The sequence below is a fragment of the Ctenocephalides felis genome, unplaced genomic scaffold (genome assembly GCF_003426905.1).
Source record: "Ctenocephalides felis isolate EL2017-DRISC unplaced genomic scaffold, ASM342690v1 CF-g0.4_SCAFFOLD_01886, whole genome shotgun sequence".
Taxonomy (NCBI): Eukaryota; Metazoa; Arthropoda; class Insecta; order Siphonaptera; family Pulicidae; genus Ctenocephalides; species Ctenocephalides felis.
In genome coordinates, this window is record NW_020538040.1 from 100,306,949 (window position 1) to 100,332,078 (window position 25,130).

Sequence of the window (25,130 nt, forward strand, 5' to 3'; positions counted from 1 at the left end):
TTTTTAAAAACGATTAACATTTTTGAAAAAATTTTACTTCGAAAAAATTAGATTTTTGAGAAACTATAAATTTGACAAAAAATTACTTTTTTTAAAAAAAAAATTTTTTTTTGAAAACAAATTTTTTTTGAAAAGAAAAATGTTTTTTTCATTTTGACATATTTTGAAAATTCTGAACTTTTTGTCAAAGCAATCGTACTGTTTGAACTGCATAGAGACGAAATGTCAAAGCGCGCAAGTGCCGCGCCGCCGTCTAACGCATAAGCATTGGTACGGAACCTATAGAAATGTAATAAAAAATTATACTTCTTGTTAAAATCTCTATAAAATATCTGATAATTTGATGTGCATATGTCTAATGATCATTTTAAACCGCCGAATGGCATTTTTTTTACTTTTTTTATTAGATCTCCGAAACCGCTAGACCTGCCTTCATGAAAATTTGATCAATTCTTCATCTTGTCAATACAAGTAAAATATTTTTTGAATTATTCAAATCGGACGCTCCGTTCTCTTAAAAACTGCGTTACCGTTTTCGGCACTTTTTGCCCCGTATCTTTGGAACGGCTAGACATGCCTTCGCCAAAAACTAAGCAGCACGTCTCCTTATCAATACAAATCGAATGTTTTTTGAATTATTCAAATCGGTTGATCCGTGTTCGCGAAATGGTCGACGAAAATTTATATCCGCACATACATACACACACGCACATACATACTTACACACACGCACATATACATTCATTTTTTCTAATTATAAGGTATGCCAAAATGTTCAGAAGGTTTTGAAACGTAAAGATATATAAAAACTTTCATTTTCGATTTTTTTGCGATTACTATAACTTGCCCTACGGGAAGTTAATTATAATCGGGAAAATGAAGAGAGACAGTGCTCAGAAAATGTCATGTTTATTCCGAGAAATTGAATTGTAACTTTTGTTTTTGTTCCAAATGTTTCACATCTGATGAACTTTGAATGTTGAAGACATGCGTGGTTAGGGTTATGGAAATGGAACAAATCTAAAAAATGAAAGCAAAATTTACATTGGAACGAAAAGCTTAAGGCTTTTTTTGTACTTAGTGGTGTTCATACTCTAAATTTAATAATTATTAACTATGCAGAAATAATACATACCAAATATAATTAGATTTTTTTCAATATAGTTAAAAGTATATTGAGTCATTTTTTACTGATTATTGGACAATACTTCTAAAATACGTTAAAAAATTATCACAATTACAATTGAAACAATCTGATACTCTGAATATGATGGGAAAACAAGGATAAATATAATTCGGGTCTTACGATATCAATAAAGAAAATTTTACGTCGCAATTTTTGATATTGTAAATAATGAAAAATTAAATTAAATTAAAATTTAAAAAATTCAACATGAATTATGAGTGTTATAATTGAAAATGAAAAGCTAGTTTCTTTTTTAGCTCTCCTGACATGATTTGCTCAATAGAATAAACCGCATAATAAATAAGTAAAATGTTTCAAAATCCAAATAATATTGCATACGTTAAAAAAATTGAAAATTTAAAAATATTTGTTGATAATCAACCGAATGAATTCGATTTTCTAAATAAATTTAAAATCAATGTATTTTATACGCTTTAAGATTATATCTAATTTTATATATATATATATATATATATATATATATATATATATATATATATTTGAAACGGTGGCTCTGAGGAAAAAAGTATTAATACATTTTTGTAGATAATTTTGTGCTCTACAATTCTGTCTCAGGTGATTTTGTGATAAAATTGGCTATTTAGCAGGAAATCGCAAAAAACTCTTTTTTTACCTTTGACATTGTGCCAATTTCTTGGCTCGCACCAGAACGATGAGGGCTTTTGAGATTTCTTTTATAATTATTTTTTAAGTTTTCACCAATTTAAAGCCCATTATGAATTATTGTAACCTTCACCCTGATTTTAGGTTTAAATTTACCGGGCTAATAGCTTATTTCGCATATTAGTAATATTTTTTGTCTTAATTATATGTAAAATATATCTTATTTTCTATGGCCATATTTCAAACTGCAGAACAAATTAATAGACGAAGAGCCCGTGGGTGACAGTATGTATTTTACGACACCTGAGATTTTGGGCATCGATTTCTCTATACCTATCCTACATGAGATGGACACTGACTAAGCCCAAAGTGGCGGACACAGCTACTGCGCAGCTGGTAAAGGTACCTTTTTTTCGGCCATTTTACGACGGCAGCCGTTTCAAAAATTTGAAAATATAATATTATTACTATCGGAAAATACCAATGGCAGAAGATTATCGCGTGGTTAACATGGTGGCAGACGATTTTGAAAATGCAGAAATTTTTTTTTTTTAATGTATTTGATGATGTCTGCCATTTACATATTTTATTCCTCATAGTATCAAAAGCTTATATTTATCACGGCAGACATAGATAAGTAAACATACGTGTGCCTGGCGTACCAACATCAGCAGAGTTAAAAAACTCTGTAGTATGCACAAATCTCCATGTTTTATATCGGTATAAGCATTTTTTTCATAATAATAATAGAAATTAATAATTTTTAGTCTATATATGACATTTAATAATTTTGATGAGCGGAAAAAAGGATTTTTTACGCTAAATTCATAAATATTAAAGTATACAAACAATAACAACAATTATTGTAATCTTTATTCATTTTTTTTATTTATTCTAGTCTAATTTTAAAATGTTGTATAAAAATAAAGTTATACAATATTATATATATGTATATATATATATATATTTATATATATATATATATATATATATATATATATGTATATGACGATAAGTGAGCCATTTAATATTGCTAAATTATATTTAGAAATGAAACCGTAAATCAATGTTGTAGACTCGATGATATTGTGAGTTTATTGATAACTAAATTTACAACGAAACTGATATGATATAAATTTTGATATCAATTTATCAGCCCGACAATTGATAAAACCGAGAGAACCCATTTTTACGATCGTGAAAAAAATAATCTAGCTAAAGCTTGCTAGATGCGACGTTCACATCAGCGTAGCCCAAAGTATGCTGTGTAGTTTTGTCATCACATTGGCGTCAATCAACTGACATCTGTCAAGAACATTTTCATTCCGCCACATCACTCCCCTTCAAAAGAAAATGAACCGAATCAAATGAAATGAATCAATCAATTAATCCGTAATAAATAAATAAATTCATAATTTGAAAGAGACTTTTTTGGTTTTAATCTTTCTTGGAGAATTCCATAATTATCTTCAAGTGATGTGGTTTAAATTCTTGTGATGTGCTTGGTTGTGAATTTCCTTGTATCGTGTCACAAGAAGTTATGCGAATACTTTGCGGACGGTAGGGCTTTACAAAATTATCTTGAGTGTGGCAAAAAACTGGATGGCTGTCAAATGACAATTTATGTAGGTTCAGAGAAGTATTGCCATTTAACAAAGTCTGTATTTCAACGTCCTTGCTCTGCTTTATCGAAATTTCCTCAGCAGTTAACTTTGAAAGAATTTGAATGGAATTGATCCTGGAAAAGGCATCAGCAACCATGTTCTGTTCACCCTTCACATATATATCAGTGGAAAACTGTGAAATGTATTCCATCTGCCGTCGCTGACGATCTGATGCTTTATCCAGTTTCTGTTGAAAGGCATGTGTGATTGGCTTGTGGTCTGTCTTGATTACAAAGTGCCTTCCTTCTAGCAGATATTTAAAATACTTTAAGGCCGGAAAGATGGCTAGTAGCTCGCGATCATAAGTTGAATATCGCTGTTCAGTAGATGTGAGCTTTCTGGAAAAGAAACCTATAGGGTGCCATGCACCATTTTCTTCCTGCTCCAGAGTTGCTCCAATGGCTGTTGTAGATGCGTCAGTTACTAAGCAGATGTTTGTTGAAACAGCTGGATAGTGGAGTAATGCAGCGTTTGCAAGTGCTTTCCTTATGTCATTAAAAGCCTTAAGAGATTCTCGGTTCCAAAAAATTGGAGTTTTGTCTTTCTTCACTGCTCTTCGTAAGTAATTGTTCAAAGGTGATTGTATACTTGCTGCCTTGGATATTGACTTACGATAATAATTTGCCATGCCCAAAAATCTTCGGAGTTCAATAACTGTAGAAGGTTTTGGATAATTAATGATTTTCTTTACACGGTCTGGTGAAGGAGAATATCCTGCTGCGCTCAGCTTGTAACCGAGGAAGTTTACCTCATCTTTACCAAAAACGATTCAAGTTGATTGTGAGTGAATACTCCTGTAGCCTCTCAAAAACCATTTGAAGATGACGACGGTGTTCATTCATGTCAGTGGACATTACCAGGATGTCGTCAATATACATAAAAACAAAATTAAAATCTTGGAAGATGTGATTGATAAACCTCTGGAATGTCTGGGCTGGGTTTTTGAGTCCGAATGGCATACGTAGATACTCGAAGAGTCCCCATGGTGTGATAATTGCAGTCTTTTTGATATCCTCTTCATGCATGGGTACTTGGTGGAAGGCTTTTTCTAAACACATCTTGTATTAAGGGTGTTTGCGTTCAGCCTCCTATAATCTCCACACAGTCTGAATGTGCCATTCTTTTTGGGAACCATGTGAATAGGGCTTGCCTGTGTATGTATTGTGCCAGTAAATCCTTGAAAGGCTCTGCCGGGTTGACAGTGAAGATGTTGACTTGCTGTGCCTTGAGTACCTTTCCATCAGAGGTAAGGCCTGTGGTCGAATCAATCAATCTTCTGCCCTTCAAGTCTATTAATAGATTGTAGTTGCTTCGGCTCCTATAATGGCTGTGGCTACATCGGCAACAACAAACTGCCAGTTAAAGCTTCTGCGTAGTGATAGATCCAGCTCCAGAGTTCTCTTGCCATATGTGGAAATTCTGCTAGAGTTTGCTGCAAATAAAACTAGCTCTTCCTTGGCATGACCATTGGCAAACTTATGGGCTGGTAATATGGATAAAACTGATCCTGAATCTATAAGAAATTGTATTGAAGTCTTTCTGTCTGATATATGTAGGCGGAGCTCAGAGCAAACAGAATTTATTTCACCGTCATAACAAGCTCCAATTAATGACGGTGAAGTCAGTTTTCCGACCGGTTTAAAGATTTGAGCAGGCAGGATTCTCCACACTTTGTGGCTTTCTCTCACCATATCTGTAGTGATAGTAGCAAACTGATCCACGAGAAGGTGTCCTATGTCGAGAACCACTTCTTGATCTTGACCGATTGTGTTTTAATTCCTGCTGATCATTTTTCTGCCTTTCAGTTTTCAACAATGCCCTTAGTTCCTTCATTTCCTGAACGCATGACATAAGCAGGGTTTCATGGCGGTCCAGTCTCTGTTCAACTGAAGGCTTGTGTGCTGTGGACATCACATATGTTGTGGGCGCACAGTGATCGTCCAAAATATCGGCTACTTCCGCCAGGGCTTCTGGGCCAAGATGACGCGAAACTATCAACTGGGGCCGAATGTGGTATGGCTGGCGCTCTGACCACAATTTCATTATGATGTTTTCACTGACCTCTCCCTTGGCCAAATTCATCATCTCTCGTAAGAGCTGTGATGGTTTCTTCTCGCCTAGAGATAAGTTTTTTAACAATTTATCAATTTCAAGTCAATTGTAAAATACAAATTATTTGAAAATCCAACTGAAGATGTTTGATAAAGACGAGATTATCCGACCATACTTTCATGCGCCCAACAATGTTGGTTGCTTGTTATAGACATTATGTCTAATTGTTCATTGACGTTGTAAGCTTTATAGTTATTAATGAATAGTTTGCATCTTTCAACAACCACGTTATTAGGCCTTTTTGCATTATATATTTGGCAAATATCTTAGGTGGTTTTCTGTTAAATTTTCTTCTTTGCTAAACCGAGTGTAACAAACCCTTGTTGAAGGTCGATTCTTTTTATTTAAATTTTGTTAATTTATTTGAATTTTTGAGACTGTTAATTGTACAAGGTTGATAATAAAAATGTTCAATCGCGTGTTGTTGAAGATTTTTGTTGTACTTCACATGAAGAACCTGACACAAACATTATCTATCACGTGCGTAACATCGCTGAGCATATCGTTCCAATATTGCTATTAGAGCCTTCGATACTGCAAAATATCAGTATAACAATGCTTGGTAATATGACACAACTATAGTCATTCAAATATTTAGATGCTAAATGGGATTGAAAATAACCAGAGATATATAAACATTACTACAATATGAACTGGTTAGTTGTTCGCCAGAAGTTCAATTTGTTGTCATGCTTTTACTGGTTGTGACTTCAATCCAGCCTTCTTTAACAAACAAAAAAAAGACATTACAATTCTCTAAAAAAAAAATCGATCTTCATTACAAGATCTTTTTAATACTATTTAGCTTTTATATTATTATTTTTTTTTTTATTTCTTTTTCAATTTTTTTATTATTTTTTACAATCTCGTCTTTATCAAACATCTTCAGTTGGATTTTCAAATAATTTTTATTTTACAATTGACTTATTATTTTATAGAATCTGATTCAGCGGATGATGAGGAATCATAAAAAGAGAGATATGGCTCCGAGATGATGACAAATAAAGAATACATATATATTATTATATGGTTGAGAAAAGAAACCATCACAGCTCCTACGAGAGATGATGGATTTGGCTAAGGGAGAGGTCAGTGAACATATCATAATTAAATTGTGGTCAGAACGCCTGCCACACCACATTCGGCCTCAATCCCTCAATTGATAGTTTCTTGTCATCCGATCCACAAGCATTTCTGGACTGTCATAGAAAAATAATGCTTGATATTAAGCCTACAGCCACAGCTCATCATAATAAAGCCAATATGTTTATACTCAAGGACATGAATACATGCACTCATGTATTTGTCAGGTCAGATAATATTCGAAAACCACTTGAGCCTCCATATAGTGGACCATATAAAATCTTAGAAAGAATTTCAGACAAAGTGTACAAAATTTTTATGGATGGTACTAATAAGAACATACAGGTTGACAGATTAAAACCAGCATATACAGTTAAAACAGATAACAGTCAACCAAGCACATCACAAGAATTCAAACCACATCACTTGGAGTTAACTATGGTTCCTCCAAGAAAAACCAATTCTAAAAAAGTCTCCTTCAAATTATAATACTTAAATTCATTTATTTCTAACGGATACTTCTTTTTCTTTTGAAGGGGAGTGATATAGCGGAATCAACACGCCCACATGACACATGTCAGTTGATTGACGCAAATCGAATATCATATCAAGCAAGCCATAGCGAGCGGATTTGTTTTTAATACTATCGGGAAAAATTGTTTCTCGCGTTTTGAAACGATCTAAAAATTATGTATCGCGTTTTTCATCGAGCATTTTTATCGGGATCAAAATTGATATTAAATTTTATGTAATATCAGTTCCTTTATTAATTGAGATATCAATAAACACACATTGTCGACTCTACATCAAGTAATTGCGATTTCATTTAAAGATAATATATATATATATATATATATATATATATATATATATATATATATATATATATATACATATAATATTGTATAACTTTATTTTTATACACCATCTTGAAATTAGACTAGAATAAATAAAAAAAATTGAATAAAGATTACAATAATTGTTGTTATTATTTGTATACTTTAATATTTATGAATTTAGCGTAAAAAATCCGTTTTTCCGCTCATCAACATTATTAAATGTCACATATAGACTAAAAATGATTAATTTCTATTATCATTATAAAAAAATTGCTTATACCGGTATAAAACATGGAGATTTGTGCATACTATCAGGCCGGATGGTAGCCGAGTTTTTTAACTCTGCTGATGTTGGTACGCCAGGTAGACGTCTGCCGTGATAAATATAAGCTTTTGATACTATGAGGAATAATATATGTAAATGTCAGACATCATCAAATACATTCAAAAAAATCGTCTGCCATTGGTATTTTCCGATAGTAATAATATTTTATTTTCAAATTTTTGAAACGGCTGCCGTCGTAAAATGGCCGAAAAAAAGGTACCTTTACCAGCTGCGCAGTAGCTGTGTCCGCCACTTTGGGCTTAGTCAGTGTCCATCTCATGTAGGATAGGTATAGAGAAATCGATGCCCAAAATCTCAGGTGTCGTAAAATACATACTGTCATCCGCCCACGGGCTCTTAGTCTATAATTTTATTTTCAATTATTTATATGAAAAAAACGCTTTTTCCATAGCGAACTTTTCGCATAACTTTCGCCCAGAACAAATTAAATGCGTTCTGCAGGATATGACTATATCTAAATCAAGGATGAGCAAACCGCGGCCCGCCGGATGGTTTTCTGCGGCCCGCCAAGCATTTGTCAACAACAGAGTATTTTTCTAGACATTTGATCAAATACGGCTGTAAAGGTTAATTTTGTCGTCAGTCAAATTCTGGTAGAAACTGTTGTTCGAAAAAATAGCATTTCCTGATAAAATAAATATTAATTTATTTAAATATTAGTTTAACAAGCTTCAATATTGCAAGAAAAATTGAGAACTGGTCCGAGAACATAGCAGCAACGCATTTCTAAATTTAAAATAATTAAATAAGTAAAACTTATAAAGTCGCGAGGGTTAAACCATCGTAAATTTAAAGACTTTCTGGCAATTTAGATCGTGAATATGTCGATTTTCAATACTAAAGTACCTTAGCTCAATAGCGATACCATTATGCTTATTTATCTAGGAGCGACACAATGCTTAAAGAAGTATACGACTTAAATGGCGAATTACAATTGTTTTTGGATATGAAATAATAATTATTGTCTTTTCGTCAATTTGGTAATAAAGAATAATATATTTTGCAAAATCTTGTGTTTCACTTTTCATATTCAAAAAATGTGAACAAACATTAATTGTGATTCCAAATGTTCAAAGCTAACAAAACAGCTGTTCTCATGTAAATGTTTTCTTCACCAAACATATTCGTAGTAAAACATATCAAAGCTGTATGCGCGTTGCTACTTTCCGCATTAAAAAAAAATAAAATAAAGAACAAATTTTAAAAAACGGCTGATATTGATCAGCTTATATAAAAAAGCAGTGCCAACTTTTTTTATTAAAGTTTCCAAGTAAAATTGTTTTTCTTTTAAATATTATTTGTTTTCATTTTGTATTAATATTTATAAACACTTATAATATACACTCGTAATTATATAAAATATATACTTTCTTAAATTTTATATTTTTGTTCTTTTCTTGTGGCAATTTTGTAATTTTGTGTTGCAATTACATTATTCCCGCGCTCAGTCAATAAATCTTTTGATTTAATTTTAGATCAGACTTTTATCAGAGTTTTTCATAAAATCAATCAAGCTTCATCAATTTTATTAACAAAAACAATTAACTTTTATCATGGCTTGTACGGCCGTAACAATTTTTTTAAATTTAGTTCTTTATTTTATTTTTTTATGCGAAATGGAAAACTACACACAACTCTAAATTTTTATTATTTTATAATAGTCATTTTAGTAATCCTTAGTATTTTTTATATAGCTCGGTAATCGATCAATTAACTATCATCGCCTTTTTGTGAACGATTTTAATTGAAATTCAATCAAGATTTTTCTGATCTTACAAATTTATCCGCTCTATCCGCTGCAACATTTTAACCTCCGATAAAACTAACTGATTTGCAGGCTTATCCTATTGTACAAATATTTCTCGATGTGCATAGGAAGTACATAGTTTTTGAATGTCTATTTACATCTATTAATAATCTACAAAAGGAGCTATTTCAGCAAAAAAATTAGTAATTTAATTTTAAAATCAGGAGATAAAACTGTTTTTGAGAGAAAACTGGATTTTTTTTCAGAGTATAACATAATTACAATATGGATGTTAGTATTTTAGCGTTGCAGTGGGTAAATTATCAATGTAATAATATTTATACATTCAGAATTAGTTAGTCATTTCTTATACTAATAATTTTCTGAAAATATTTTCTGTAGCTAAACGTTCGCCGGGTCAGCTCATATATATATATATATATATATATATATATATATATATATGAATTAGGTGCGGCCCGCCAAAAAAATTGAAAATTTAAATTGGCCCGTGGGTTAAAAAGGTTGCTCGCCCTTAATTTAAATGAAATTTAGTAAATTTAATTTACTAAATTTTAATTTAAATATTTCTAAGGTATGCCAAAATGTTCAAAAAGCAAATTGCTGAAACTTCTCGTACCAAAAACTAAAATTAAAAAGAAAACCTTGAAAATATAAAACCTTGAAAAAATTAGATTTTGGAGAATTTTGAAATTTTTCAAAAAATTTGACTTATTTGAAAGTTTTTTTTATATTTTTAACTTCCCGTAGGGTAAGTTATAGTAATCGCAAAAAATCGAAAAGGAAAATTTTTATATATCTTTACGTTTCAGAGGTTTCTGAATATTTTGGCATACCTTAATAGAAAAAATGGATTTATGTGTGTGTGTATGTATATGTGTGTGTATGTGTGTGTGTGCTTTTTTATAGAGGTGCGAAAAAAAATCTTCATAAGACACCGTCATCGTTGACACTCCGCTGTCCATCCTACAGCAGACAACGACGGACGGCAGTGTGGAGATTTTTACCCACTAAAAAAAACACTCCTCTCCCCTCTCCCCGCAGATGGTACGGAGAGGACTGGATTGGAACCGCGTTAGCATTACATCGATCCAGTCCGTGCTGCGCCTTGCGACGCCTGCTTCCGACTACTGGTCCTTTTCTATGGTTTTATCCTTCAAAAGATGCTGTGCATAAGCTGCTACAGCTGACCAGTTTCCTTCTTGTTTCATCATGTAGGTCACAAGACTTGAGGAGGTGAGCCTGGTGCCTATAATGTGCTCGGCGTTGTTACGATAGTCCTTCCACCGAGCACATTCAAAGAACGTGTGCTCAGCGTCGTCGATTTTATCTGGACAGTATTTGCACATTGGCGTGCTATGCAAGCCCATCTTAAAAAGATAGGCATTAAACTGTCCATGTTCTGTCAGTAGCTGGGTCAGAAAGAAATCAAGTTGGATACCGTCTTGCTAGCTTTTATGCATGCACTATCGAGATGTTCACGGAAGGATAGCTTCTCATCTATCATTACTCCCAGGTAGCGCAAGGCCCTTGTCGACGACAAAGTTGTCTCTCTCATGTCTACAGTGAATGGTTTACGTCGACGATTTCGGGAACACGGATGAAGCGATTTGAATAATTAAAAAAACATTCGATTTGTATTGATAAGGAGACGTGTTGATTAGTTTTTGGCGAAGGCAGGTCTAGTCGTTCCAAAGATGTGGGGCAAAAAGTGCCAAAAACGGTAACTCAGTTTTTAAGAGAACGGAGCGTCCGATTTGAATAATTCAAAAAACATTTTGCTTGTATTAACAAGATAAAGAACTGATCAAATTTTCATGAAGGCAGGTCTAGCGGTTTCGGAGATCTAGTAGAAAAAGGAAAAAAAATGCCATCTGGCAGACAAAAATGATCATTAGACATATGCACATCAAATTATCAGATATTTTACAGAGATTTTGAAAATAAGTATAAATTTTGTTTACATTCCTATGGGTGTCGTACCAATGGTTATCCGTCAGACGGCGGCGCGGCGCTTACGCGCTTCGATATTTCGTTTCTATGCAGTTAAAGCAGTACGATTGCTTTGAAAAAAGTTCAAAATTTCCAAAATATTTCAAAATACGCTTTTCTTCAAAAAGTCTTTCTTTCAAAAAAAAGTAAATTTTTGTCAAAAATTTATAGTTTCTCAAAAATCTAATTTTTCAGAGTAATTTTTTTTCAAAAATGTTAATCTTTTAAAAGGAAAATAATTTTTGGTACCGGAAGTTCCAGCAATTTGCCTTAAGGCACGATGCCATGCACCACTAGTTTGATTTTTTTTTGAAAATTTTTAACTTTTTTTAAAGCAATCACGCTACATAGTTGTTTTAGAGTTAAACCTTGATTCGGAACCCATAGAAATGTACACCAAAGTAGTTATTAACAAAATCTCTATACAATATCTGATAATATGATGTACATATGTTTAAAAATGACCATTTTTGAACGTCAATTGGCATTATTTTTACCTTCCCGTAGGGTTGAGTTATAGTAATGGATACAATTTTTCGTTCACGTTTTCGGGCGCACGGATCAATCGATTTGAATGGTTCAAAAAACATTCAATTCGTAATGATGGGGAGAAGTGGTGATTAGTTTTTGGCAAAGACAGATCCAGCAATTTCGGAGATACCAAGCCAAATGTGCAAAACATGCGCAATTTTTGAAAGAACTAAGTATCCGATTTAAACGATTCAAACAACTTTCAGCTTGTGTTGACAAAACGATTGCTTTTGGGAAAATATTTTTTGTTCCGTTTTTTTTAATTTCAAAAAAAAAATTTTTTTTGAGTATATAAAATAATTCGGATTTTTATTTTAATTCTAGCTAAAGATCTGAAGCTCATTTATATACTTCAAATAAATAATTTTGATTTTGCAATTCAGTTTTTATAATCCCTATAAATATTAGACAATCATTTTGAAGTCGATTGATTAAGATTGATAAGATTAAAAGTTAATTGATTAAGATTGATAAGATTAAAATTTTGTTTATTTACTTTTCATAAAAACATATATAAACATCGTCGTTCAATTTATAAGCTCTTATATTTTGTCTGTAAAATAAGTATAATAAAAGCTACCGCATTTATCTATTTGAAAGCATTTAATATTTCTCGAATATTTTATTACGGTACGGGAAATTCCAGCAATTTACCTTAAGGCACGGTGACATACACCACTAATTTACTTGTTTATTGGATCTCCGGAAACACTGGACCTGCTTTCCCAAAAATTTCACCAGTTGTTCATTTCGTCAATACAAGTTAAATGTTTTTTAAATCATTCAAATCGGACGCTCCATTATCTCAGAAACAGAAATACCTAGCCTAAACCCGCCTTTGCCAAAAACTCATTAGCACGTCTCCATATCAATACAAATCGAATGCTTTTTGAATCATTCAAATCGGTTTATTCGTGTTCTCGAAATCGTTAACGAATAACTGATGTATCCGAATACACACATACATTCATTCAGATATAAAAGAAGGGTGCATTCATTTTTTCTAAGGTATGCCAAAATGTTCAGAAACATTTCGAATGCAGTTTAAACATTTTAAGTTTTCATTTTCGATCTCTTTGCGATTACTATAACTTACCCCACTGGAAGTTTCAAAATTTCTAGGAATTTCAAATTAACAAAAAGGTCAAATTCTTTCAAAAATTTCAAAATTCTCAAAAATCTTTTTTTTTTCGAAGTTATCAAAAGTTCCAGCAATTGGCCTAATCACCATGCCATGCTCCACTAGTTTGAAATATTGTTTATTCACTTCAAATTTATAAATAAATAGCTTTATAACGGTTTTTGTTCATGTTTGAGCTAGGCCGCTCCATGGGCGCTTCGGCGCTTCGGCGCTTCAGTTGGCTTCAGTGGTATTTTGACATAACGCTTGACCAACTGAAGTGTATTGTCAATTGTCATTGTGTGTGTCATGACTGTCATATGTAATTGGTGTTTAGCGTATATGACATGACCGACATGACTATATGCATAGTTGAAGATGGAAGACTTTTGACGTTTAATATATATTTTTTTGTCTGTTTGTTGAATATATTTGACAGAATGTTCAAATTATAATGTAAAATCTGTTATCAATATCTATGTAAAAATTTTGTAAATGCAATGGATGGTTTGTTTTCAATAAAATAGCATAACAATGAAATATGTACGTCTTAACTTAATCTTTTTTCACAGATCCATTTCCAGTCGACTTACTAAATGGATATATCGAAAGTAAAGATGATGATAGAATTCTTCACGCTTTAAATAGGATTATAAAAAATCCGAAGACTGTATCATGTGATATTAGTTCTAGCATTCGTTTGCTATTAAAAAATGAACAAGTTCAAACGTTGACTGCTCAAGCCGTCGCCGAATTAGCAAAAATGAATGATCAAAGATCATTTTTATCTAATAAAGTCATTATTAATGATTTGCTAACATTGCTTAATAAGGCTATTGCAAGTAACGAAATTTTCTTTGCCATTCAACTCTGCAGAGCATTAGGCAATCTTTGTTTTGAAAACAATGACTCTTCTAACATATTGGCAGAGTTAAATGTGATAGAAACTTTTACAAAACTTTTAAATGAAGCAATTAAGTTGAATGATGATCAGTGCCAACAGTTCAGATCTGTTATTTGCGGATTTTTATTAAATTTTCTTATGCACCAAGAAGATGTATTAAAGAGTACATGGGAATCTGGATTGTTTCTGGATAAGTTAGAATTAATTCTGAATATGGATAATAATACAATTGACAACAAAAATGAGTGTTCTAGACACATAGTATATATTCTTGGTTTATATTCTGATACTATAGACGAATGCTTCTTCACCAAATCACTCAATTCAGTTATAGTGGATTTATTAAAAAGGTCAGAAAATTTGGATATATCTGAAATGTGTTTGCAATTATTACAACAACAATGTGAAAGTGGTATGTAAACAAGATTGAGAAATTTTAGAAAATTTATTATAATATAATTATCACATATACAGTGGCGCCTGAGGCAAATTTTTGATGGGTGGGCCCGTTTTTTTTTTTTTTAGACAGCCAGTGTGAGCTGGTTTTCATCAAAAAACATGGGTCGGCTCAAGCCCACCCAGCTCGCACGGTTTCGACGCCACTGCATATATATATGTATATATATATATATATATATATATATATATATATATATATATTAAATTTTTTTATTATAATTTTGATGTTGAAATATGTGATATTCAGTTTTCAGGGCAATACATCAATTAAAAAATTTGTATGACTTTAAAACATTTTTATTTTTTCCATACGTTTCGACACATTGTTTTGTGTCATCTTCAGTGGACTATGTAATTGAATTAATCCTAATTATTTCATATTATAAATGTTCACAATGCACAATCCTAATTATTTCATATTATAGATGTTCACAATGCAACAAAAAACCAATCCTTGTCATTTTAAATTGAACAATATATAAATTTTTGACTGAGATTTTTAATGAATTTGTAAAGTACATCACGCCGTACATTTCTGTGCTCCGATGCACGGGTGACGACTCAATTTATATATTGTTCAATTTAAAATGACAAGGATTGGTTTTTTGTTGCATTGTGAACATCTATAATATGAAATAATTAGGATTGTGCATTGTGAACATTTATAATATGAAATAATTAGGATTAATTCAATTACATAGTCCACTGAAGATGACACAAAACAATGTGTCGAAACGTATGGAAAAAATAAAAATGTTTTAAAGTCATACAAATTTTTTAATTGATGTATTGCCCTGAAAACTGAATATCATATATATATATATATATATATATATATATGTTTAATTTGAGTTTAATAATCGGGCGTAACATCAATAAAAATAGATATAAAAATAGAATCTATTTTTATTGATGTTACGCCCGATTATTAAACTCAAATTAAACATATATATCAACATCAAATTCAAGACTATTCAAAAATATATATATATATATATATATATATATTTTAATTTGAGTTTAATATTCGTATATATATATTTTTAATTTGAGTTTAATACTCAAATTAAACATATATATCAACCTCAAATTCAAGACTATTCAAAAAAAAAAAATATATATATATATATATGTATATGTGACAGTAAATCAGAAATAATACATTTCAGATTTACTGTCGCTTCGAAAGTTTTAAGCAACATGTTAGGGATTGTTCAAGTATTACGTAAGCAGATTTATTACAATTATTTTCCTTCCCCCTCCCCTTTGTCAGCGAAAGTAAGCAAAAGTTCTTACCCAAAATAAGCTATAGTGCTTACGTAATACTTGAACGGCCCGTTACTCTCTACATTAAGAAATTTCTAAAAATATATATAATTGCTAATTTAAACTGACAAGTATTGGTCTATTAGTGCTATTGTAAATTATTTTTATCTGAGATAATTAGGAGTATTCTAGATTACATTCCACCGAAGATGACATAAAATAATATTTCGAAACAAATGAAATAATAAAAATTGTATAAAGGGTATGGGCGTGTTTCCATACAGAATTGGCCCCACCCTGGTATTTAAATAATTTTGATGCCATTTTATAGGTATTTTCGAGAAAATTCGAAATACCAAATTTCAAATCCGTAGCTCATCATTTGGCCGAGATATCAGTGAAAACATGTGAAAGTGGCCCATTTTTTCAAACTCACTTTTTGTCGGAAATATGAGAGATATCGAAAAACTGTTAACGTCATTCTATTTGTACTGATCTTGTCTAAATATATTAGTCAAAACTTATATGGCGAATGAAAATAATCAATAATAATAATTATTGTTTTATTCGGCGCGTTGGATTTTTTATTATTACAAGTGTACTTTTTTGTTGTTTGTTGTCATTTTTATTAACACATTACTCATGAATAGTTTCCCTTACAAAATAATCAATACAATGATTAAAAATAGAATTAAATTTTTATTAGACAAACAAAAAATAACTATAAATTGCCCAGAAAACTTATCTGTATCAGAAAACAAATGTTTTTTGAATTTTCTGTATATAGAGAAAGATTTAGACCTTTTATCCAAAAGACTTTTTAATAAACACTATATTAACATATCCGTGTCACCCTTACTACAACTGCAAGATATATACACAAACATTAAAGACGGTATACCTACCATAAAAAGAAAAGATATTGTTTACAAAATAAACTGCTTGAAATGCGATTCATCTTATATTGGTCAAACATGTCAAAATTTAGAAAAAAGATTAAGACAACATGAATTACAAAGTAAACATAGTAAAAATGAAAACAAACAACAAAAAAGTACACTTGTAGACCACGTTATCTCTAACAACCATGGTTTCGATTTCAATAATCCGCACATATTATATTATGAAAAAGATTTATTTAAAAGAAGTGTTGCAGAATCGATGTTAATAGCTCATACATATAATACAGTAAATTTACGGACAGATACCAATATATTACATGATGCATATCTAAACTTTATTATGTAATACTTTGTAGTTTTTTATGTACGTATGCATGTATATGTATGTATGTGTGTATTTATATATATATGTGCGTATGTGTAATGTGGTGTATGTATGTGTGTATATGGTGTGTTTATATATATGTAGGTGTGTGTTTGTGTGATGTATGTATATATATATATATATATATATATATATGTGTGTGTGTGTATGTATAGATATGTGTGTATATGTATGTACGTGTATGTCGTGGGTATATATGTATTTGTATATGTGATGTTTGTGCTATGGATATGCATTTGTATATATATATATATTTTTGAATATTCTTGAATTTGATGTTGATATATATGTTTAATTTGAGTTTAATATTCGGGCGTAACATCAATAAAAATAGTATGAGTTTTTTTTTTTTTTAAATTTATTTATTTAAAATCCATACGTTTCGGCTAGCATCTTAGCCATCATTCAGTGGTAATCAAGTTAACTATAAAAATTGGAACTAAATAAATTATATGAAAGGAAATTTCATGGAAAAACAATAATAATAATAATAGTAATAAAACACTTACAATTTTGTATCCTAATATAGCATATGAAACCATTATTAATCCATGGTATGAGTATGTGCACATTGATAAGATATGTATTTTTTAACACAAACATCACAAATGGTAAAACACACTAATAATCATGATAACTTGACAAGTTGTCGAAACTATGTATTTACTCTTCGGAGTTTAGGATAGAAATGTCACAACTTTCTCAAAGTAGTTTTTAGCATGTGTTGATATTTTTTGGAAAATTTAAAAGGCGATGGGATTTTGTTATTTTTTAAGGAATTTTGACACGCTATTAAGAAACCACGTGTTCGTTTCGATAAGGGCCGTATTGTCATTGCGTTTATTTATGACTCTGTCGTTATGTAATTGTAAAAACAACCCCTCAGCGAATCTTCTTTTAATTGTATTCTCTTCAAAATGTAAAATTTTAGGGTTAAAAAAATCGATATTGTGATTTAAATTTTTAATATGCTCAGTTAACATTGTTTTAAATTGTTTGGGATTTTTTGAATTATTTTTGTGTTGATTAAGGCGTTTACTCAGGTTTTGGCTAGTTTCTCCAATATAAAAGAGTTCGCAATTAGAGCAATTAATTTGATATACTAAATTCCTGAGCCGGTCAAAATTGAACTTAGATTTCATTTGTGTAAAAATTGAACTAAGGGTTGCATCACAATTACACACCAACAGAATGCCACACTGTTGAAATAATTTTTTCCACGAGAAATATAAATCTTTTACGTACGGTAGGCAAATGACACCAGTATATGATTCTAAGTCTAAACGGTTTTTATGGTCTGTGAGGTCTTTTTGTTTGTTAAGAATGTAACTGCGTCTGTTATTTATGACAGAGTTGATTATGTTCGTAGGATATGAGTTGTTTTTCAGTGTGTTTATAACCAGGTCAATGTTCGTGTCCCAGAAGTTTTTGTCAGATAGTAATATGGCGTGGTCTGTTAAATTTATTATTGTCGCTATTTTCATTTTAAGAGGGTGGTATGAGTGGTAATTTATGTATCGTCCGGAGCTAGTTGGTTTCTGGTACCAGTTAGTAATTAGATTAATTAACTAATATAATAACTGGTATAATTAACTAATACTGGTACTAATTAACTAATTACTAACTGGTACCAGAAACCAACTAGCTCCGGACGATACATAAATTACCACTCATACCACCCTCTTAAAATGAAAATAGCGACAATAATAAATTTAACAGACCACGCCATATTACTATCTGACAAAAACTTCTGGGACACGAACATTGACCTGGTTATAAACACACTGAAAAACAACTCATATCCTACGAACATAATCAACTCTGTCATAAATAACAGACGCAGTTACATTCTTTTTTTTTTTTTTATTTTTTATTTTATTTTTATTCTGCAATCTATAAAAATAATTATATTTAGCAGAGAATGCTGACAAGTGTTTACAATTGGTTGTTTACAAATTAGCACATACGCCCAGTGGTGTATCTACTATAGTTAATATATAAAAAAGAAAAAACTAAAGACAAATATAGAGAAAAAAAATATATAAATATAAAAATAAACTATAATAAATCTCGAGGTATTTTCCTTTTGAGCCTGGTCGGCTGGCCTTCCTGGTATAAGTTGCATGCTAGTTGGTTTGGATGTGCGTCAATTCTATTCTTATAATTACAGGCAAACATTGATATATATTCTTGAATTGTAGGTATACCCGTGTCTTTGTGGAGAATCCATGTTACATTCTTAACAAACAAAAAGACCTCACAGACCATAAAAACCGTTTAGACTTAGAATCATATACTGGTGTCATTTGCCTACCGTACGTAAAAGATTTATATTTCTCGTGGAAAAAATTATTTCAACAGTGTGGCATTCTGTTGGTGTGTAATTGTGATGCAACCCTTAGTTCAATTTTTACACAAATGAAATCTAAGTTCAATTTTGACCGGCTCAGGAATTTAGTATATCAAATTAATTGCTCTAATTGCGAACTCTTTTATATTGGAGAAACTAGCCAAAACCTGAGTAAACGCCTTAATCAACACAAAAATAATTCAAAAAATCCCAAACAATTTAAAACAATGTTAACTGAGCATATTAAAAATTTAAATCACAATATCGATTTTTTTAACCCTAAAATTTTACATTTTGAAGAGAATACAATTAAAAGAAGATTCGCTGAGGGGTTGTTTTTACAATTACATAACGACAGAGTCATAAATAAACGCAATGACAATACGGCCCTTATCGAAACGAACACGTGGTTTCTTAATAGCGTGTCAAAATTCCTTAAAAAATAACAAAATCCCATCGCCTTTTAAATTTTCCAAAAAATATCAACACATGCTAAAAACTACTTTGAGAAAGTTGTGACATTTCTATCCTAAACTCCGAAGAGTAAATACATAGTTTCGACAACTTGTCAAGTTATCATGATTATTAGTGTGTTTTACCATTTGTGATGTTTGTGTTAAAAAATACATATCTTATCAATGTGCACATACTCATACCATGGATTAATAATGGTTTCATATGCTATATTAGGATACAAAATTGTAAGTGTTTTATTACTATTATTATTATTATTGTTTTTCCATGAAATTTCCTTTCATATAATTTATTTAGTTCCAATTTTTATAGTTAACTTGATTACCACTGAATGATGGCTAAGATGCTAGCCGAAACGTATGGATTTTAAATAAATAAATTTAAAAAAAAAAACTCATACTATTTTTATTGATGTTACGCCCGAATATTAAACTCAAATTAAACATATATATATATATATATATATACATATATATATATATATATATATATATATATATATATATATATATATATATATATATATATATATTTTTAATCATGATAATTTAAAACAATTTTTATAAACAAACCGTCTTCTTTCATCGAATATTTTTTCTCCTAGCGACATCTATTTTTCAAGTTCATTCCTTTCTCTTTCCTATTTAATATTGCGTGACTTACCACTTGACCTTGAATAGAGAATTCAGACTCCGACGATCGTTGGTGAGGCAGTAGGTAGTAGGCAGTATATTGAACAACTTGTAACGGATAACACATAATGCTAATTTAGGTTTCCATATTTTAGATTATAAATTATACCACACCGATAATGATACAAACCTAGTCTCGAAAAGTTTGTAAAATTATTATTTAATAAATTGGTGCAAAAAAAGAGTGTTGTTTGTTCATATTTCCAAATTATTATCTGTCTATCCACTCAGAATACATTTGTTATATATATATATATATATATATATATATATATATAATATAAATCTTTACAAAACAAATGATACTTCTGGTCGCTGCAATCCGGACTAATAATACTATGCTAGATTATGGAAAATTTAGTTTCAAGTGTTCACTCATTATGCTTTAAATTCATTTATGTTATGTGTTTGTTTGGTTGACAATATGAAAACTCTTTTTTATTATAGATAATCTGAAGTTTGCACTAGCCAAATGTGGATTATGTGAAACACTCTACAGTTGTTTAGAAAAACATATTTCACTTGCAACTGATCCACAAATTCAAGCTCTAGTTCAACAAGCATGTGAAATAATAGTAACAGTTCTAACAGGCGGTTAGTTCTCTATGTTTGTTATATTTCTTTGTCATTATATTACAAAGTACTGATATACTATAAATTACTTCCAGATGACGCCATGCATTACCTTTATGGCAACAAGGACTTTGTTCAATGTATGATAAATTGGCTTTCTAGTACAGAACCAGAGTTACTTGTGACTGGTGTATTAGCAATAGGAAACTTTTCTAGAACGGAACAACATTGCATAGACATGGTGGAAAATGGAATAATGAATAAGTTATTGTGTAATAACACAAAATAAAATAGTTGGAATTTTTTAATTACTAATGGTAAAGCTTACTATAATTAACAAACTCATTGTTAATCAATTGTATTTTACAGATATTCTCTCAAAACACAAATCAAAATCTAGTGATATCAGATTGCAACACGCCCTCTTAAGTGCTTTGCGTAACATAGCTATTCCACAACAAAATAAGTCCAAGTTAATTGAATGCAATTTAGTGCCACTTGCAATATCAATGCTTGATAATGATCATCCTTCCATCATATATAAAATTTTAGGAACATTGCGAATGTTAGTTATATGCCAAGGTATGATTTTGATATATATATATATATATATATATATATATATATATATATATATATATATATATATATATATATATATGCACGTATGTATGTATGACTTATTTATCATTTTAGAGAATGTAGCTATTGAGCTTCTAAAAAATGAGGAATTGATTAGTAAGTTGGCAGATTGGGCAGACAACAATGATCACCCAGGTGTATCTGGTGAAAGCCCTAGGCTCATAGCCTGGTTAATCAAGTATTGTGGTCAGGTCCAGGACCCAAACAAATCAGATATTATAAAAAACGTAATATTATCATTTGTGAAAATAAAAGGGAGTATAGCCTGTCTTATAAATATGCTTTCATCATCACATGAAGTTATGCAAAATGAAGGATTATTGGCTTTAATATTTTTATTAAGTATGTTAGTATTAGGAAATAATACTGATGAGGATAAAAAAAAAATAGGACAAATTTTATTAGATGCAGATATAATTTCTAAATTAAATTTATTTTTAAAAGCCACTAAAAATGAAAGCAAAGAATTGCTTGATAATGCAATTTTTTTGATAAAGCTTCTTATGAATTTACAAAATGTTAGAGATCTGTTAATTGAAAGCGACATGAAATTAAAATTAGAAAATTTACAATCTGAAAAAAATTTCAGTGATAAGCTAGAAATAATTCAAGATATCCTAAATAATTTTAATTTCCAGTAATTTCTTTAGTGTCTTTTTCAATAAAAGCTTTATGAAATACAACATTGCTACAAAAATTAGAATATTAGTCACTTAAACACATAATTGCATGATATTTTTTTTTTAATAATAAACAATATTAAAATGATTCACTAAGGCGAAACGCTTATGAATACATGTTCAACTTTAAAATTGTTGTTGGTAAAAGTTTCCTTAAAGACTTACCGCACATAATAAGAATAAATAAATACAACTAAATACTGAAGCACCGGCAGGACGTCATGGATATTTGCCAATTTGTATTCTACATTACCAGCTAACTAGTTAATAATAATGTATTTTCATTATATTTTTTGAATATTAAGGAAATTACCCATATCAATATTAGGCTCTAATAAAGATTAAAACACTTTGATCAATCTATTCATGAGGTCTCTGCCTCTAGTTATTTCATAATTTTAAATGTTTTACAATACCTTCACTGAAGTGATATATAGAGGGCCTCCTTTTAGTTTAATGATTGACTAGCTTGCCGGTAAAAAACAAACCTTTATGAAATCTATTGTCAAGGCAGGAGTCGACATGTTATATCCATTCGTATTATCATTATTTACTTTTTTTCTTGTTTAGTTTTTTCTTCAGAAATTTAGTAGAGCCTATGTAATATAAATATATTTTTAGAAAGATCAATAAACTGTACCTCTTGAAATCAAGGCAATACTTAAATTACCCCTACACTACAATATGATGGCTATGATTATGTCAATATTTTGCAATTTTTGTATAAAAATAAATACATGGTGCCATTATCCTTTCAATAACTACATGAACTAATTGAAAAAAAATATTTGAAAATTATTTTAATTACGAAATGTATATAGTTACTTTGTGATAAATTTGAAATGAGCATTCACAACTTGATGAGTATTTACATTAAATACAGTACAATTATTTATCTTATTTTATAAATTGATGATGTTTTAAATTGATATATATATATATATATATATATATATATATATATTATAGAATTTTATGATATGAGTGGAACGAATATTAATTGTTTAATATGAACAAAACAGCACTCAGATTTGTTTAACACAACTTTATTTTATGATTACAGACGTTTCGAGACCATGGTGTGTCTCATCTTCAGTGTAATTTCAAAAACAGTTACTTATATACTACACATTCTTTAATAATTTATTTAAATTTCATTTAATTTTTGATATACAAAAAACACCAACTATTCCTTGCAATGCTTGACACAGTACTGTTAATTAAATGAAATTTAAATAAATTATTAAAGAATGTGTAGTATATAAGTAACTGTTTTTAAAATTACACTGAAGATGAGACACACCATGGTCTCGAAACGTCTGTAATCATAAAATAAAGTTGTGTTAAACAAATCTGAGTGCTGTTTTGTTCATATTAAACAATTAATATATATATATATATATATATATATATATATATATATATATATATAGTGGCGTCGGAAGCAAATTTTTGATGGGTGAGCATCTCGTTTTTTTTTTTAGACAGTCAGGGCGTTATTTTTTTTTTTTTTAAATATTAGAGACAATATCATATATTTGAAATTGTTGGCTCAAGCCCACACGGTTCCGACGCCACTGTATATATATAAGCAAATATTGATATCTAATTGTAATTTTTATATTAATTAATATAAAATTCATATGAGCAATGATCAATCATGGTTAAAACTGAATAAAATTATGTGCTGGAGCAGCAGATTTATTTTCAATAAATTTGAGTTCTTTTTATTTTATCGTTATTGATGTTATACTGTTAGTTATAAATTAATGTAAGCGATTTTGAATCAAAGTTATACAATAACCGTATATTTCATAATTTTGATTAACATCTGATGATGACTAACAATAATTTATATCACATAAATGTCAAACACTTGTTTAACAAGATTTAAAAGCATTATTTCAATATTATTTATTAATATAATTGTTTTGGCATATGTACACAGGTATACACTTCCGTGAGGATTTTTTTAATTTCCAAAAATCAATTTTTAAGGTATTTTTAAGGCTTCCACTATTTTTGTAATGTATGTGTAATTTAAGATATTCCACATGTGATCGTTTTTGGGCATAACATACTAAATCTGCCTTGATAGTAGATATAGAGCAACTATATGTTTTATTAAACTTTTACATTCAATTAAACTAATTAGTAAAGTGATTTTTCATAGGCGATTCAATAATAATTTTCTTTACTGAAATTATTTTGGTGATTTTAGTATCTGAAATATAAAACTTTTTTGGGTGTAAATATATAAAACATTTGCATGCACATATGTACGTATAGCAATAATTGACAATTACTTAAAGCATCGGCGTGTCAAATATTCAAGTAAAGATTCATTGATTTCATAAAAACTTCTACTAAACTCTAATAAATTAACAACTCTAAAATTCATAAAATATTATGCAGTGATTAAATCATCAAACTGATGATGATTAAGTATTGCATGATAATATAAAAAGCTTTAATACATTAATATGCCATATTGTTTTTATTAACTATTAATACAGCTAATTTAGTTATGTGCCATTT

At 30.0% G+C, this 25,130-nt stretch overlaps 1 protein-coding gene across 1 annotated transcript; it reads left to right on the forward strand.

The window, feature by feature from the left end:
• The first annotated feature begins 13,765 nt into the window (after positions 1-13,765).
• On the forward strand, positions 13,766-22,553 carry LOC113375591 (rap1 GTPase-GDP dissociation stimulator 1). Its single transcript, XM_026615524.1, has 6 exons — positions 13,766-13,772; positions 13,838-14,581; positions 21,145-21,291; positions 21,366-21,542; positions 21,640-21,852; positions 21,967-22,553. The coding sequence occupies exons 1-6, from the start codon at positions 13,766-13,768 to the stop codon at positions 22,551-22,553; spliced, it is 1,875 nt and encodes a 624-aa protein (XP_026471309.1).
• Positions 22,554-25,130: the final 2,577 nt, after the last annotated feature.

What these genes read in the sequence shown, in the direction of transcription:
- LOC113375591 (XM_026615524.1), top strand. An exon ending in ACAACAACAATGTGAAAGTG is followed by an intron (nt 14,582 to 21,144) that starts GTATGTAAACAA and finishes TTTTTATTATAG; the next exon opens with ATAATCTGAAGTTTGCACTA. An exon ending in AATGTTAGTTATATGCCAAG is followed by an intron (nt 21,853 to 21,966) that starts GTATGATTTTGA and finishes TTATCATTTTAG; the next exon opens with AGAATGTAGCTATTGAGCTT.